The 18397-nt window shown below is 41.4% G+C and overlaps 1 protein-coding gene across 2 annotated transcripts in view; it reads right to left on the bottom strand.

Moving 5' to 3' along the window:
* LOC129495530 (enhancer of polycomb homolog 2) overlaps window positions 1-18004 on the bottom strand; it is a 118824-nt gene extending 100820 nt beyond the window's left edge. For both annotated transcript variants that reach the window (XM_055303114.1, XM_055303115.1), the window contains exon 1: window positions 17563-18004. In XM_055303114.1, coding sequence (XP_055159089.1) covers window positions 17563-17715 — 153 coding nt within the window. In that variant the 5' untranslated portion in view covers window positions 17716-18004. The remainder of the gene's footprint in view (window positions 1-17562) is intronic.
* Between the last annotated feature and the right edge of the window lie 393 nt (window positions 18005-18397).

The raw sequence follows: 18397 nt of genomic DNA, 5'->3' as shown, positions 1-18397 counted from the left end.
CAGTGATCATTCTGTACTGCTTTACTAGTCTACACAATGAGTACCTTCCTATGCTGTATTAATGTCCTAAGAGCAAAAAACAAGTCAGGCAAATCTGAATTATGCCACTGTTTCTAAACACAAATCCACTGAAATACAGGCAATCAATATCTAAATGTTACTTTAGTGCTTAAAACAAAGAATTTTCCCTATACTCAGTACATTTACATTTCTCAGTGACATGCTCTGTAAAAATTCTGCATTTCATAACATGAACAGTCTAAAGGTTTTTCAATGTCTTAGAATTCTCAAAAACTTAGAATGTTATGATTCATATGCAATTAGGATTAATAACGGAAAAAAGTAATCTGTATTATCTACTAAAATGTAATTCTTAACCTCCTCTAGGTCTTTTACTTCATTAATAATCTGATGATGGAGTAATCAAGACACATACATATAAAACTGGTTAAAAAAATCAGTTAAGTTCACAAACCCCATTAGGTCTATCTAGGTACCAGAGACTTCAATTATGAAATCTCTGATATAAAATTAAGACTCAATTGAAATCCCTTAATCCACAAGGCATCTAAATTGTCATTACTCTGTCACAAATCTGCTGAAAATACATAACTAGAAATCACATTTCTAGTGCATTGGCCTTATAGCTAGCCTAGTCTCTGCAGTCTGCCATCGCCACCACCAACCATTGCCACCCATGAACTGCCCTCCACAATCTATCCATCAACAATCTTTCACAAATACAAACCCAACAATGTACCCTCCAAAACCGCAGCTCCCTATTATCAAGACTAAATCCTATAATTCTCTAAATGAAGGAAATCATATACATATAGTTTAATATCACTTACTACTTATCATTGCATAACTAATAAATAATATGCAACATGTTACTGAATTATAACAGTATTTTTCAAGCTGAGGGCTGAATCTAGTTTACCATAAAATCACTAAGTAGCTCATTTAACAAAATAGAAATGAAAAGGGAAAAAACACGTATGTATAGCCAATCCTCATTACAAATTCTGTATTTGCAAATTCACGTACTCACAAAAATTTGTGACCCCCCCCCAAATCACTATATGCAGTACTCTCAGTCATTCAAAGAATGTACAGAGCTGCATTTGAGCCCTCCCAATCATCTGTTCCCAGTTGAGGTCAAATAAGGTGACGCTTCTTGTTTCAGCTCTCACACTGTAAACAAGTGTGCTTCTAATGCTCTATTTAGTGCCACTTTTTTGCATTTTTGCAGGTTTTGTTGATGTCATTGTAGTGAAGTGCTGTGTAGTGTTCCTAAGCACAAGAGGCTGTGATGCGCCTTACAGAGAAAATATGTATGACAAACTTCATTCAGGCACAAGTTTGAGTGCCACTGGTTGTGAGTTCAGTGCCAAGAAACTGCAGTATATGTTAAATAAAGTATCTTTAAAACAAACATACATAAAACAAGATTTTACATCGATGTGGTCGAAAATGCTGTGACCAGAGCTTCACAGGAATCCAGCCTTATATCTTCTTTAGGAGCGATGGTTCAGTACTCATTAATTCATTGTTCACGGCAACGTGACAAAACATAACTACAGAGAACATTTGTGCGCATGTATGTCAAGGTGCACTTTATTTTGGTTATACATACAATCGAAAAAGTTCAAAAGCCAATATATTAATTGGAGTAGAAATACCTCTGACAGGAGAGGTAAAATAGCAAGGCAGACAGGCAAGGGACATTGGCACACATACTAACCCTTTTTTCCACTCACAATCAGAATCACCTCCCATAAATTGTGATTCTGTTAGTAAATCTAGGGTAAAGGCTACACACATATTTTATAAAAGCATCCCAGATTATTCTACTATGTGGTCAAAATGAGAACTGCTATTCTCCCTTGTAAAATTAGTAGTTTTCAAAGGGTGGTCTGGTCACTGGACAGGCAGCATGAGAACCATGTTAAAAATATGAATTCTCAGGCCTCTTTCCAGACCCACTAAAAACCACCATATCAGAATGGAGCCCACTGACCAGCATTTTAACAAGCCCTCCAGGTGATTCTGATGGATGACAAAGTTGGAGAATCACCTAAATCTTTTGTATTTCTTTTGGAGGTATTCTAAAAGCCCTCCTCTAAGATGGCTGAGCTGATATTTCAGATAGTAATGATTAAAACACCTCTAACGTACAGAAAAGTACTTCATGGAAAATGTCATCTGTGCTTTAAAGCAAAATAAGTAAAACCTGCACATTACTTGTATAATAATAAAGCAGCACAATTTCTTTAGGTCATCCTCCTTATCACAACGTTTCTTTCCCCAGAGCTCATTAAATAGGAACTGTTTTGTTTTGCTTTTAAGAGAAGGGGGAACAGGGTAGGGAGACGGAATCTTAAGCAGGCTCCACGCCCAGTGTGGACCTTGTGAGGGCGCTCCACCTACAACCCTGAGAACATGACCTGAGCTGAAACCAAGAGTCAGAATCTTAATTACCTGAGCCACCCAGGTAACTCTAAGAACTGCTCTTAACTCAAGCTTGCCTATTCTAAATGATAACTCTATACTAGACCACAATTCTTTCAACCCCCTAACAACTCTCCGGGGCATCACAAACTTTCCAACATTTTTTTTTAAAGATTTTATTTATTTATTCATGAGACACATAGAGAGCGAGAGCAAAAGGGGGGGGGGGGAGGCAGAGACACAGGCAGAGGGAGAAGCAGGCTCCATGCAGGGAGCCCGACGTGGGACTCGATCCCCAGTCAACAGGATCAGGCCCCGGGCGGAAGGCAGCGCTAAACCGCTCAGCCACCTAGGCTACCCAAACTTTCCAACATGTTGAAAAGCAATGACATGCACCCAAAAAAAAAAACAAAAACAAAAACAAAAAACAAACTCCTAGCTTCCTGACTTATGAAATAACTTCAAAACTAATTTGTAAAAAATAACTCAGTAGTATCTTATTACTGATTTAGCTATTACATGAACTCAAATATACTCTTGTCCAAATCATGTCCCTTTCCACAATATCATTTTTATCTTCAACATAACACATTAAACCTTATACAGAGTCATCGATGTACAACTCTTTTCTTTGGGACTATAAACTGTTTGAAGACAGTACCATATCTTACCCCTTTCTGTACATAGCAGGTGTTGCTCATTCCATCAGCAAATATTTAGTGAGCAACTACCATATGTCATTCACTGTACCAGATGAATACAAAAATGGTCATGGAGATAGTTACTCAATGAATAAACACAAACCTCAGTGAAAGTTAGAGTGCAATCTGAATGAAAGATCCACCAACATGATCACCCAAAATAAGACCATCTTCTTCAAAAGGATAGCCTACTGTTGCTCTTCTGACACAAACTGCTATTTAAGGCCATAAATAACTGGTAGAGAAAATACACTAAGTCACTTAATCAACAGTTAATCTGACTTTAAAATATTTATCCTACATATAAGAAAGTAAACAAAAGTCCTACCCACAATGCAAGGCTTATAGACAGCCAAACTGCCATACAGGAATATCTAAACTCTAAACAATTCCATTAGAAAGCTACAATTTGCCAATTCTCAATTCCTCAGAGATTTTAAAAGAAATTTAAATCAAAATTACTTGACTTTATGACTCTAGATTAAGAAACTAACTCTAAGATCACATATTACTTATAAAATGAATACAAAAAATATTTGCCTACTTTATGAAGAAAAAAGCATTTGTTTAGAAGTTTTCTAGGACACACATACACGATGCCAACAATAGCTGCCTCTAGAGTGTCTGGGGATGTGGGGAAGACAAGACACTTTTCACATATCACTTTGTTCTAAGAAGTTATCTTTAAATCACATAGGCCTACTATTTTTCAACTTAAAAACCTAGAAAATACCTTAAACATGAAGATAACATATTGTTTATCTCCTTTATAGTAATGGAAATAAAATCTCTAGCCTGACTATATATTTGGGACAAAGATAACACAGGTATAGGATTGCCATTTGGGCCAAAGAAATTCTTGAGGCATTCTGAACCTCAACTCAGACTCAACATATCCAAAGAAAGAATTGAGGAGTCCATAAATCTGGATGAGAAAATAATCGTTTCTCTAAATCCACTAACTTCTACCAAATTTGACATTTTCCTTCAATTACTAATGTCGACAAAAGGCAAAACAGTAGTAGTAATACACAAGACTAGCAACAGAAATCACAGGTCATTTCAATGTCATTTTACAGTAGCTGCATTTGTCAAAATTTTATTTGTATCTATCACTACTTCAAAATTAAGATAATTAGACTCAACTCTAGATCTTGTCATAATGCGTTAGTTAAGCATGTAAATTACAAATTGTTTTACTATTTTGGTAACTTTCAGTATAACTGGCTTATGTGATTTCATTGTATGCATTTAAAACATCATTCTGATTCAGGCCCTCTGCCCATTTTTTTTATTGATTCTTTTCAGTACTGAGTTGTAAAAGTTCTTTACATATTTTGGATTCTAACCCCTTATGAGATACATCACTTGCAAATATCTTCTCCCATTCAGTAGGTAGTCTTGTCATTTGGTTAATGGTCTCCTGAGCTGTACCAAAACTTATTTTGGTGTAGTCTCGATAGTTTTTTTTTTTTTTTAAGATTTTATGTATTTATTCATAGAGATGCAGAGAGAGAGAGAGAGAGAGAGAGAGAGAGAGAGAGAGAGGCAGAGACACAGGCAGAGAGAGAAGCAGGCTCCATGCAGAGAGCCTGACGTGGGACTCGATTCAGGGTCTCCAGGATCACGCCCTGGGCTGCAGGCGGCCCTAAACCACTGCGCCAGCGGGGCTGCCCTCGATAGTTTATTTTTGCTTTTCTTTCTCTTGCCTCAGGAGACCTATCTAGAAAAATGTTTCCATCGTCCCTGTCAGAGAAATTACTGCTTGTATTTTCTTCTGGGAGTTTCATGGTTTTAAGTCTCACATTCAGGCCTTTAATCCACTCTGAGCTTATTCCTGTTTGGTGTAAAGAAGTGCTCCAGTTTTCCCACTATATTCTCGCCTCCTTTGTTACAGATTAGCTGACCTTACAAGTACAGGCTTATTTTTAGGGTCTCTATTCTACTCCATTAATAACCTACGTGTCTATTCTTGTACCAGTACCATATTGTTTCGATTACTACAGCTCTGTAGCATATCTTGAAGCCTGGGATTGTGATGCCTCCACCTTTGTTGTTCTTTCTCAAAACTGCTTTAGCTATTTCAAGGTTTTTGGGACTCCATACAAATGTATTATTTGTCCTAGTTCTGTGAAAAATACTATTGGTATTCTGATAGGAATTGCATTAAATCTGTACATGGCTTTAGGTAGTGTGAACTTTTTTTAAGTAGGCTCCACACCCAGCGTGGAGCCCAATACAGGGCTTGAACTCATGACCCTGAGATCTGGACCTGAGCTGAGATCAAGAGTCAGATGCTTAACCAACTGAGCCACTCAGACATTCCAGGAATATGAACATTTTAACAATATTGGTTCTTCCAACCCATGAGCAGGAAATATCTTTCCATTTGTTTGTGTCGTCTTCAATTTCCTTCACCAATGTTTTATAGTTTTCGGAGTACAGATCTTTCACTTCCTTGGTTAAGTCTATTCCTAGGTATTTTATTCTTTTTGGTGCAACAGAGATCTTTCCAAAGAAGACCTACAAATGGCCAAAAGACACGTGAAAAGATGTTCAACATTGTTATTCATCAGGGAAATGCCAGTCAAAACCAAAATGAGGTATTACCTTAACACCCGTCAGAATGGCTAAAATCAAAAATATAAAAAATAACAAGTGTTGTTGACAATATGGAGAAAAAAGGAACCCTTGTGCACTATTAGTGGGAATGTAAATTGGGGCAGTCACTGTGGAAAACAGTATGAAGATTCCTCAAAAAATTAAAAGTACAATTATCGTATGATTCAGTAATTTCCCCACTGGGTATATACCCAAAGGAAACACATCTACTAATTTAAAAAGATACATGCACCTCTTATGTTTACCACAGATTTACAAGCCAACAGCCAAGCTATAGAAGCAATTCAAGTATCCATAAATAGATGAATGAATAAGGAAACTGTGGTGTGTACACACACACACAGGAATATTACTCAGCCATAAAGGAGAATAAGAACTTGCCATTTTTGCAGCATTATGGAAAGACTTAAGAGAGTATAATGCTAAGTGAAATAAATCAAAGACAAATACTATATGATTTCACTCATATGTGGAATTTTAGAAACAAATGAACAAAATAAAAAGAGAGACAAACCAAAACCAAAAAAACAGACTCTTAAAATACAGAAAACAAACTGGTAGTTGCAGAGGGGAAAGTAGAAAAGTTAATAAAGGAGAGTAAGAGTATACTTATCTTGAAAAGCACAGAGGAATATATACAATTGCTAAATCGCTATATTATACACCTGAAGCTAACAAAGTATGTTAATTATACTTCAGAAAAAAAATCATTTTGAGAAGTTTTATCAAACTGCAAGGAAATCCAAGTCACAAAAAGTTAAGAAGCCTTGGAAATGTTTCTTAAATCAGATGCAACAGCCCCCATTTGGAAAATGAAGGAGAAACCTTTAGAGGTTATCCCAATTGGAATGCTATCAGAATTAGCAGGCAGAGTATCAATAAACCTACTACTTACTATGCCTGTGACAGTCCAATAATCCAACAAATTAGAATACCAAAAATGTGCCAGTCAAGAAACATCTCAAGGATCAAATGGCAAGATACCCTCTTCAGTGCCGTGTTTTCCAAAGTTTCCAAACTTAAACGTTCATCCCAGAGTGCACTGGTATATTAGAACTTCTCTCTTCATTTAAGTCTCTAGTATACACACCAAACAGATTTTCATCACTTGGACACGTGGGTGGCTCAGCTGTGGAGCATCTGCCGTTGGCTCAGGGCGTGAACCCAGTTCAGGGGTCCAGTGCCACATCGGGCTTCTTGTGAGGAGGTTCACAAGCAGCCTGCTTCTCCCCCTGCCTATATCTGTGCCTCTCTCTGTGTCTCTTATGAATAAATAAATGGAATCTTAAAAAAAAATTTTTATCACTAAAACTGATTTTCCCCCATGACCAACTAAATAATCCAAGGAAAAAATCACTTCTAAAATCAAATACAATATTTAACTATCAATTATTCAGGAGTCAAGTATTACTCTGAGGATTAGCTAAAGATTTAGTTTTCTTTGCTAATTTTCAAAGTCTTTAATTTCTTAAATCATTTTGATTGTTAAATGTTCTGCCAAGAACAGAGATGGAAAGAGGAAAATACAGTATCTGCTAATGTTTGACAACCATACAAATATACTTAATTGACTGAAGAAAAAATATGAAACTATACCACAAAATAATGTATGGAGATACTCTGTATTTTCTTTTCTATATTCCTTCACATTTATTATCCTGAATAACTGAAAATTGTTATTAATAAAAAATTGCAATCGCCTGTATAAGGCACTGACTTATGTCTACCAAAAACATTAACCTAAGATTACCTTTTGAAATACTCCTCATTAAACAGATGAAGCAAAGTGGCTTAATGAGATGAAGTAATTTATCTTGCCCAGAGGGAAAGTGACAGAGGCCACGACTATGGACCCTATTTGTGGTTTTTGGTTTTTTTTTTAAGATTTTATTTATTCATTCATAGACACACAGAGAGAGAGAGGCAGAGACACAGGAGAGGGAGAGGGAGAAGCAGGCTCCATGCAGGAAGCCCAACGTGGGACTCTATCCCGGGTCTCCAGGATCACACCCCAGGCTGCAGGCAGCGCCAAACCGCTGCGCCACCGGGGCTGCCCCTATGGACCCTATTTGTGAACACAATTCTGAAGTACCAACTTCATCAAAACAGTACTACAAATAAGGGCTGCTTGTCCACTCCCCAACCAACAACCTCATATCCTTTGTCCAGACTCCTCCGAAAAAAGGGAAGTGAGAAAGCCGGAAGTAAAGATATGAGTTAGAGGGCTAGCAGAGAGCCTTTCACTCTGCATTCTTCTGACTGCCCAGTGGTATCAGCTGGCAAGAAAAAAGAACCAAAAAGCATATATAAGAGAATGGTGCTGTGGAGAATGTGGAAGTGACGTCGACGTGTCCTCCTCCACTGTTAAATCCGTAAAGAACGATGCTGCAAGGTAGACTACATAAACCCAAAGTTCTGTTTCATTCAAGTGTAGACAAGGTGAAATATAAACAAAGATCAATTTTAAGATAAGATCACATAATCACGATGGACCTACTGTTATCTACATTGGTCTCTTCGTGGCTTACTCCTATTACCCCTTCCTCCTCATCTATCCCCTACACATCCATTACTGTTTTTTTTTCCATTACTGTTTTTCTACTTCAATTCTACTTGTAATCAAATGAAGCTGTAGAGCTGTATGTTTAAGAATACAACCAAATTCAATCCCAGTGTCCAGTATATTGGTCACTGCCTGTGTTATAAACTTTCAATCACTTAAGTGCCTGGGTAGGTATCCAGCCTGTACCGAGTAAAATGAAGACAGTATACCTTCCTTAAGGCATCTGGTCTAATTGGGAAAATAGGTGTCTATTCTTTCACTGTCTCATGCATATATCCGTACCTATCTACACACACACACACACACACACACACACACACACACACACACACTCTCCTCTCAAGTGAGAAACATGAGGTACTAGAAAATTAAATGGTATGGGCTAAAACCATACCAAAATTCAGGACACAGCAGCAGTAAGAGTAGTAAAAACAGTAAAAGAAAACCTCAAGAAAGCAAGGGAACTGATCATCTCCAAAACATACAGCATGGACTTCTCTATTGATCTCTAGGAAAAATGAGTATCAAATAATAGATACATGTAATTGAACCTCACAAAAAAAGGACTCTCAACCAAATTAACAGCATCTCAATAAATAACTTTTTTAAATTTTATTTTCTTTTAAGATCTCATTTATTTATGAGAGACACGGGGGGTGGGGGGTGGGGGGAGAGACACAGGCTGAGGGAGAAGCAGGCTCCATGCAGGGAGCCCGACGTAGAACTCGATCCCGGGAGTCCAGGATCATGCACTGAGCCAAAGACAGACGCTCAACCACTGAGCCACCCGAGCGCCCCAATAAATAACTCTTTAAAGAGTTAAAGCTCACCTACTAGGAGCTTCCTAATATTTAGTCTCTCACTTATTAGTTCTTTCCATCTAAATAATATTCTGGACAATATGCCTAGTAGGTAGAAATGTGGATTCACAGATGCTACTAATTTTTAGATCCAAAGGTACTGTAAAGGTCACTCAATCCAATTCTATTTCACAAATGAGGAAACTAAGGGCCAGGAAGGTTAAGTGGTATCTTTGAGGTCACACAAAACACATCCCTTACTACTCTGAAAATTAGTATAAAGGGTTGTTATGTTTTCTTTAAAAAGATTTTGGAGACTTCTTCTATACTCCTTAAATTTCATTTTAAAAAGGCAATACACATTCTACCATTTTATTGTAAAATATGTAAAACATTGTTATCTAATTACAATACTTTTCAAATTTAAGGTTTGTAAAAACACCCTAAGTATGTAAATTCACCTTGGGTCAAACCATGGATTAAAATAATTTAACTTCAGAGGAGGGTCAGGGTGGGGGTGAATGGGTGATGGGCACTGAGGGGGGCACTTGACGGGATGAGCACTGGGTGTAATTCTGTATGTTGGCAAATTGAACACCAATAAAAAATAAATTTATTTATTATTAAAAAAATACTGTTAGGTGAAACGTTAAAAAATAAATAAAAAATAAAATAATTTAACTTCAAAACCTTTGGTCATTATGTTACATACATGCCAGGAGTAAATCTCTAAAGGGCCACTACCTGACTAAAGTCTCATTCTCAAGGGTAGCCCTTAACGGCACATGTGTACTAACAAGCCCGAACCCCCACCTCTACCTCCACACACGTAAGAATTACAGGTGCACAGATACCTGATGCAAGCTAAACCAGTATGCCCTCTAACACCAGGATCTGGGATTTTTAAATGAAAAAAATGTAACAATGATGAGAATAATAGCTAATATTTATTGACTGCTTACTAAATGCCACAAATTGTCTCAAGCACACCACAATTCATCCTAAAACTTTATGAAATCTTATAGATCAATTTAACCTGCTGGAGGACTCAAAACCATTCAGTCTGGCTCCAGAACATTTGCACTTAATCACTACCATTCGCATACTACCTCTCAAAAGATTAAGAATTGTTTAAAAAAAAAAAAAAAGATTAGGAATTGTTAATTTAGTGATGTTAATGTTACTTGCTGCTAAAGGGCCCATAGCAGCCCTGGTTCCTCGCTTTCCTAAGCCTTGACTGTTAAAGCAGTCTTTAGGATCTTTGAGACCACACCCAGGAATCTTTAATGAAACTAGATTTGGTTTCTGTTACTTAAAACCAATCTAATGATCCCACCTGTTAAATATTTTTAGGCCTCATTTTTAGAGAACTGATACTGCTGAAATCTAAACTTAAACCATAGATAAAATGTGTTGGGACGCCTGGGTGGCTAAGTGGTTAATTGCCTGCCTTGGGCTCAGGGTGTGATCCTGGAGTCCCAGGATGGAGTCCCGGGATGGATGGAGTCCCGGGATGAAGTCCACGTCAGGCTCCCTGTATACAGCCTGCTTCTCTCCTTCTGCCCGTGTCTCTGCCTATGTCTCTGCCTCTCTCTCTCTCTCTCTCTCTCTCTCTCTCTCTTTTTCATGAATAAACAGAATCTTAAAAAATAAAGAACTTAATTAAATAAAATCTTTTTTAAAAATATGTTTACAAGAGGTATTCACCTCAAAGTTTCTTTCGTTTCATTCCCTGAGGCAAAAACTTTTAATGACTCTTCCTTGTTACAGAATAATAAATGACAGAACAGTGGAAATGTAATAAACTTTAGGTATCACCTAGTTCTCAAGCCACTCACCGTATAGATGAAGCAATACAATGGTAAAGATCAGAGCCCTAGAATCACTCACTCATAGGGTCTGAGTTCAAACACTGCCCTTACTATGTTCCGGTCCAGTTAAGAGATGCCATGGTCACCTTTTCTAAGTAAAAAGGATCAGTTTCTTATTCTAGAAAAGAGACAATAGCACCTACTACACATCCTGCCATTATAATGAGTTCTAAACCATCTAGTGAGTTTAACTGAGTGCCTGGTACATACAGCACACTCACTAACACACACTCAATAAATGGCAGCTGTGATGGTAGGGATGAAATGACCTGAGGCTTGGAGAAGGTAGCCAACTCTCCCAGATCTTTTGGCCACTAAGAAAAGAAACTAGAAACAGACTTCACACTTCCAAGTCAGTGCTCTTTTTCTACACCATCCTACAAATTCCTGGGCCTAACGTTCTAAACTATCTATAATCTGGTATAATTCTACCCTTTTTCAACCTTACCTCCACCTTAACTTTTATTCATTCATTCACCAAATATCTGCTGAGTGCCAACTTTGTTGTAAACAATTTCTAGAGATATCTGGGTGGCTCAGCGGTTTAGCGCCTGCCTTCAGCCCACCGCCAGGATCCTCCATGGAGTCCCAGGATCGAGTCCCACATCCGACTTCCTGCGTGGAGCCTGCTTCTCCCTCTGCCTGTGTCTCTGTCTCTCTGTCTCTCTCTTGAATAAATAAATAAAATATTTTAAAAATAATAAAAGCCAAAAATAAATAAACAATTTCTAGTGTTGAACATACAGCAGCACAGAACAAAGGAAGGGGGAGAAAAGAGATAAAAGTCATCTGTGTGTCCAAAAAAGGGAGAAAGAGCTAAGAGAATAACATGCTCAGAAATGACATAGAGCTACCTTCCTGAAGTTTCAGGATGATGGATTGAAAAGGACAGATAAAAAACATGTACATTGGAAGAACCTTCAGTCTACTTAACATCCATAGAAATTGCTTTTTTTTTAAGAGATGTATTTATTTATCTGCGAGAAAGAGAGGATGTGAGTAATTGTGAAGTGGGAGGGGCAGAGGGAGAGGGAGAAAGAGAATCTTAAGCCAACCTTGCATGGAGTGCAGAGCCCCATGTGGGGCTTGATCTCAAGACCCTGATTTCACCATCTAAGCCTAAACCAAGAGAAGGACTCTTAACCGACTGTGCCACCCAGGCACCCCAACATCCATAGAAATTGCTTCAAACATTCCTGCACTAAAGTATTTGCTTCAACACTGTACAACCAAACCCAAAAGCCCAAATTGCTAAATCTCCCTCCAACCCCTCTAGATGTTCCAATAAGTTCTCTCTCTCAACCGTACTGACATTTAGCTTTTTCTAATGCTCTTTTTGTCAGGTCGACTTAACTTGGTAGCTTTTGCTAACTTTCCAAATATGTTTTTGACTTCAATGACTCCTTTAAGTTCCCCAAAGTCAAGATCGGTATCATAGTCTTTTAATTTTCATCCTAACAACACTCCAGTAGATAGCCTTACAAATACTTTTAGACGCAGTTACCCCTTTAAAATAGTTTCCTAATGTCATACTTAAATTAACACCTGACACTCTTGATACCTGGCCACTATTTGCTTTTGTTGAAAGAATAAATGCTAAATGTTCTTACAACGTCAGCTTACAAAATTTTATTTTATATCCTCTCTAGAACCCTATTTTGAAACATGAAAATATATTAGTGCCAAAAATAACTGAGAAATGTGAGAAAGACTGAATATATTCCTACTCTATCCCTGGAAATGTCACTTCAAATATTAAAATAACACCAAAATTAGTCAACTAAAACATTAAAGGAGAAATGGCAATTCAAATCAGTCATGGTCTTTTTCTTTAAAAATAAGCAGATTTATATGCTTCATACGGATTTTGGTTCATTTTACATGTTACTATGAAGATATCTTTACATAAATTTACACACATCCATGACAATAATACAACATAAAAACTAATACTGCAGCCATACCTATGCATAAAAAAGTTCTATGTTTAAAGGAGCCTCTCATTCAAGAGGAAAAAAGAAAAAAAAAAGGCTTAGAGTTTAGGTATATGTTGTACCAAACTAAGAAACCAAAAAGAATTTCCAGAAGACTAATTTACCAAATTCTGGTATTTTACACACACACACACACACACACACACACACACACACACACAGTTTCCCAAAAATATAGACTTTGATATAGAAAAAAAAAATTAGGAGATCCCTGGGTGGCGCAGCGGTTTGACGCCTGCCTTTGGCCCAGGGCGCGATCCTGGAGACCCGGGATCGAATCCCACATCGGGCTCCCGGTGCATGGAGCCTGCTTCTCCCTCTGCCTATGTCTCTGCCTCTCTCTTTCTCTCTCTGTGACTATCATAAATAAATAAAAATTAAAAAAAAAAAAAGAAAAAGAAAAAAAAATTAGAGGTTCATTCAACACTGAACCATCATTTATTTAGCAAGCATGTATATTATGTGCCAGGCTCAGTTCCCGGATACTCAAGAGTATATTAATGAACAAAATATGCAAAGATCTTTGCCCTTATAAAGATTACATTCTATTAGGATAAAATCTAGATAACAGAATAGTTTCCCACAAATTTCTTATATCCTTAAGACAACAAAAACATTTAGATAGATAAACACAATGGTGCCAGTATAGGGAAGCAAAGCTAACAAACTTCTAAGGAAAAAAAAAAAAAACCTTTTGCCAAAAGCAAAAGTCACACACAGTTAAGTGACAAAAAACTATACTTAATAATTTAATATTCCAATCAAATCAATGTCATCTTTCAAAGTTCCCAAAATTATAAAAAGTGAAGCATTATTTACAAAACTATAATGAACTTGACAACAGTTCAGAAGGTAATCTGTGGTTCTGTAAGAAGTCAGTATGAAGCCTAGTGGTTACAAGGATGGTTTTTGTGATATTAAAGGCAAGGGCATGAATGCTAGCCCTACCAGTTACTAACAGTGAGACCCTCAGTTTCTTCATCCATAAGCCAGAAATAATAATACCCCCCAGGACTGTTACAAGGATTAAATGAAAGCCAGGAACAGGAAGCAATTCAAATATCCAGGCGTATGAATATATTATATATCAACTCACTAGAATACTATTCAGTAATAAGAAGGAGCGGACTGATACATGTAACAAGGATGAATCTTTAATGCATCATGCTGAGCAAAAGAAGCCTAATAATAAAGTATGTGAAATCCATTTAAATGAAATTCTAGAAAAAACAATACTGATCTGCAGGGAGAGAAAGCGCATCCGTAATTGCTGAGAACTACTAAGGGAGAGGGACTGACTTGCAAAGGAGCACAAGGGAACTTAAATGTTTGTTTGAAATGTTGCTTCATCTTGATTGTGGTGGCATCTCCTCGGGTGTACACATTTGCCAAAACTCATCAAACCCTATACTTTATTTTTTTTTAAACCCTATACTTTAAATGAACACATTTTATTGTATGTAAATCATACCTCAAAAAAAGTGAACTTTAAAAAGAATTGAATAGTATGTGAAGTGCTTAACACAGTAACTGAGACACAAGAAGTATTCGAGAAATGGTAAGGAACATCAAGAACATCAACTACCACTATAAAACACTAAGGGGGCCATGGCAGCACCACCGACCACCTCATCTTTCTCGTTGCTTGAATTGTAAACAAACATATGTTTACAGTATTTGACCTAAATCAAGTGCCATGAAGAGCTCTACAGAGATCAAGTTTAGGAGGATGCCAACTGGCAGACTTAGGCAAAAGACAAAGAAAATAAGGAAAGGGAAGAGAAGACGGCTGCATGTCCAAAAGAGCTAAGAGAAAAAGAGAGTGCTATCAATGCCAAAGAACACCTAAATTATATAAGTATCACCAAAATGTAACTCAGAATTGAGTCAGTGACTCCATAAACAAAGTCTAATAATAATCCAACAGATAACAGTCCTTAATTTTACTGGGAAGCAGGAAGGAGCATAAGATCCACGGCAGGGAGGGAGTCACACTGTGGACAGTTTAGAAATGCAAAGAAACAATTACAAACCTACAGGTTTTGGGTTTTTGCCTTTTTACAAGTCTACAATTAAAAGAAATGCTTACAAATGTAATTAGAACATGTTGAAAATGGAAGTTGAATTGAAATAGAACTCAAGTGAAACACAAAACATGTAGGAGATTTATACTTTACTGCTGCTTAGAACTGTCGATCAAGGAAGAACATTTACTTAAAGAATAATTCTGCTGAATAACAGAAATCCTGTAAATAAGACCAAAAGAACTGAATTGGCTTTCACTCCTGAAAGCGTAAGTCTTCTGACTTACACGTTAACTTAAAAGAGGAAAAGAGAAAACGAACACCCCACCTGGACATCCTGGGAAGCAAAAGACTTGGCTATAAATCAGGGTTTGTCCAGTTTTGTTTTGATTTTAAGTAAAATCAGATTTGTAACATTAAAGAGGCAGGAAGGCCAGGACCAAGAGAAATCCTGGGTGTCGACTCTAACTCCATCAGAAGGTGATTTCTTTTTTTTTCTTCCCTAAAATTGGGCAGCTGAAGCAGGCTCCTGAAAACAACCCAATGTAATCTAACTTCCAACGTCTAGATGGGAAACCACAACTTTTACTGAAAAAGTCAATAGTGAAAGAGTTAACATTTATTTTTAATATATCACCAAAAAAATAAATAACTGAACTGCAAGTTTTCTTCCTAAATTCAGATAAAACACCAAGATACACGTGGCAAACTAAGGAACTAAAGCAATAGCTATATTGCTGATCACTGTTCACAGAGAGCGATTTATATTCCAGGGGCTAACTATTCATTCTACAAGTTTCCTGACTTTAGTTCTTCCCAAACCAAACTAACTGGATCCAAGTGGCTACGTACATTATCGGTACTCTAAGGCTCCTAAGTTACCTCTCTCCCCTTTTGTCAAAACCCATAAAATACTCACAAAAATTTAACTTTGTGTAATGCACACTTGTGCATTAAAGTTCAATTAGGGATCCCTGGGTGGCTCGGCTCTTTAGCACCTGCCTCCGGCCCAGGGCATGATCCTGGAGCCCCGGGATCGAGCCCCACATCGGGTTCCCCGCGTGGAGCCTGCTTCTCCCTCTGCCTGTTGTCTCTGCCTCTCTCTCTCTCTCTCCCTGTTATGAATAAATAAAAATAAAATCCTAAAAAAATAATAATAATAAAGTTCAATTAATTCCCGTGCACACTATGACCTTATTTTAACCAACCTTCCCATGGAAAATCGACCTAAGTCAGACACAAACTTTGTTTTACGCGCAGAACGCTCTCACGTGACTTGGACCTTCATCTACAGCAAATACTGGGCTTTCCACCTCGCCATCCGAAAAGCCGAGCACTGAATGTTCACGTCCCACTATGTTGCCCATATTCTTTTTTTTTTTTTGCTGAAAGTTCACGACTTTCAAGGAACCAGAGACCGAGGCGAACGAAACGTGAGCAAACCCCAGCAAGAAGGTCGTGATAACCGGGCCATGGCAATGAGGTCAGCCCCCGAGCAGCCAATCAGAGGCGCGACAGCGTTTCCTGCAATATTAATAGCCAGAGGAGGAACACCAATCCGGGACACCCCCGAGCCGTCCCTCTGACAGGCACGGGCGCCGGGCAGCCAATCCACGCGCGCCCGGGGCCGACGGCGAGGCGGGACCGCAGGTTCATTGAAGAAATTGGTGAGGCCGCCGTTACTAGGAACTTCGCATGCAAACTTTAACGCGGCTCCTTCCACCCTGTGGACACAGGGGAGGTCCGTGCGGAGGCGACACGAGTCCCGTGGAGGGCGACGGGGCAGAACCGCGGGTGCCCCACCGCGAGGCACCCACAGCCGCAACTTGCAGAAGCGGCCGGTCCTGGCCGGGGACCGTGCTCGGGGGGGGGGGGGGGGGGGGGGGGGAGGGGGCGCGGACGGGGACGGGTCGCCGCGCGGCCCCCTCCCCCTGCCCCGCCGCCCGCCCCGCGCCCCGCGCCCCGCGCGCGGGTTACCTGGCCACACGACGCGGACGTTCGTTGGCGACGCGCTTTACGGTCCATAAGTCATTTCAAAGGGGCCCGAGGGCACGACTGAATTTGAAAGCGGGGAGGCGGGAGGGGGAGGGGGGGAGGGAGAAGAGAGAGAGAACGAAAAACAACCAAAACAAACAAAACAAAACAAGAAAAAAAAAGAGAAAAAAGAAAAAAAAAAAGGAGAGAGGGACTGTGTCCTAGCGCGGGGCTGCCGCGTGAGCCGCTGAGGTAACCCCGCGGCGGGGGGGGGGGGGGGCGGGCGCGCGCCGGGCGGCGGCGGCGGCGGCGGCGGGGCCCCCTCACGGCGGTGGCGGCGCGCCGAGCTGCCGGCGGCGCGGGGACGCAGCAACATGGCGGCCGCGGGCGCGCGGGCGCTGCGCCGGCCGGCGGGGGCTACGCTACTCCGCCGGCGTAGGGTCCCGGGCGCGGCGGCGGCGGCGGCGCCCTCCAGCGAGCGCAGAGCGCGCTGTGAATGGCGCGGCCCGACTGACAAAGGGGAGGGGGGGAGGCGGGGGGGGGTAAACACTCGCGTCCCTACCGATTCCTCCTCCTTCTCCATCCCGGTGGGCATCTGGGGCACGGCCCGGTTGATGGAGACGCAGTCGTTGAGGTCAGGCATGTCCTTGCCGCGGTAGATGGGCAGCGGCTTGGCGGCGTCCAGCGCCCGCGCGCGGAAGGAGAGTTTACTCATTGTCTCCCCGCCTCGCAGGAGCGGCCCGGGCGGCGGCGGCGGCGGCGGCGGGGCGGGCGCGGAGGGGGGGCAGGACTCCCGCCGCCTCCTCCGCCTCCTTCCTCAGTGCAGCGCGGCCGGCCCGCTCCGCCTCCTCCTCCTCGCTGCCCCCGGCCCCCGCATGGGCGCCCACCCCGCCCGAAAACAGCCCCCCGCCGCCCGCGGCCGCCTCCGCGCGCTAGATCCGCCGCTCGCCCGCCCGATCCGCTCCCTGCGCCATGGCCAACATGGCGGACATTACCACAGCGGCGGCGAGCGATCCCGGCAGCCCGCGCGAGAGCGCGCCCCCGCCGCGGGCACGCGCGCCCCCGCCCCCCCCCCCCCCCGCCGGCCCACCCGCTCCTCCGCGCCGCGGCCGGCCGGGAGCGTGCGCCGCCTCGGGCCGCGAGGGGCCCCGCCGGGCCGCAGGTGCCAGGTGCGCCCCGGCCCGTGCCCCCACGCGGCCTCTGCCCCCGCCGCCGCGCCGCCGCGCCGCCCCGCAGCCCCGCTCGCCGCCCCGCTCGCCCGGGCCCGAGGACGGCGCGTGGATGCCCCGGTCCGCGAGCGCCGCGGCCACCCCGAGCCCGCGCCGACCGAGCGCCGGACGCCGGACACCTGGCGGCCCCGGGCCGCGGAGGGCCGCTCCGTGTGCCCGCCCAGCAGA

This window comes from Nyctereutes procyonoides, unplaced genomic scaffold, assembly GCF_905146905.1.
Source record: "Nyctereutes procyonoides isolate TBG_1078 unplaced genomic scaffold, NYPRO_anot_genome, whole genome shotgun sequence".
Classification (NCBI taxonomy): Eukaryota; Metazoa; Chordata; class Mammalia; order Carnivora; family Canidae; genus Nyctereutes; species Nyctereutes procyonoides.
This window is presented reverse-complemented; position numbering and strand designations above follow the sequence as displayed.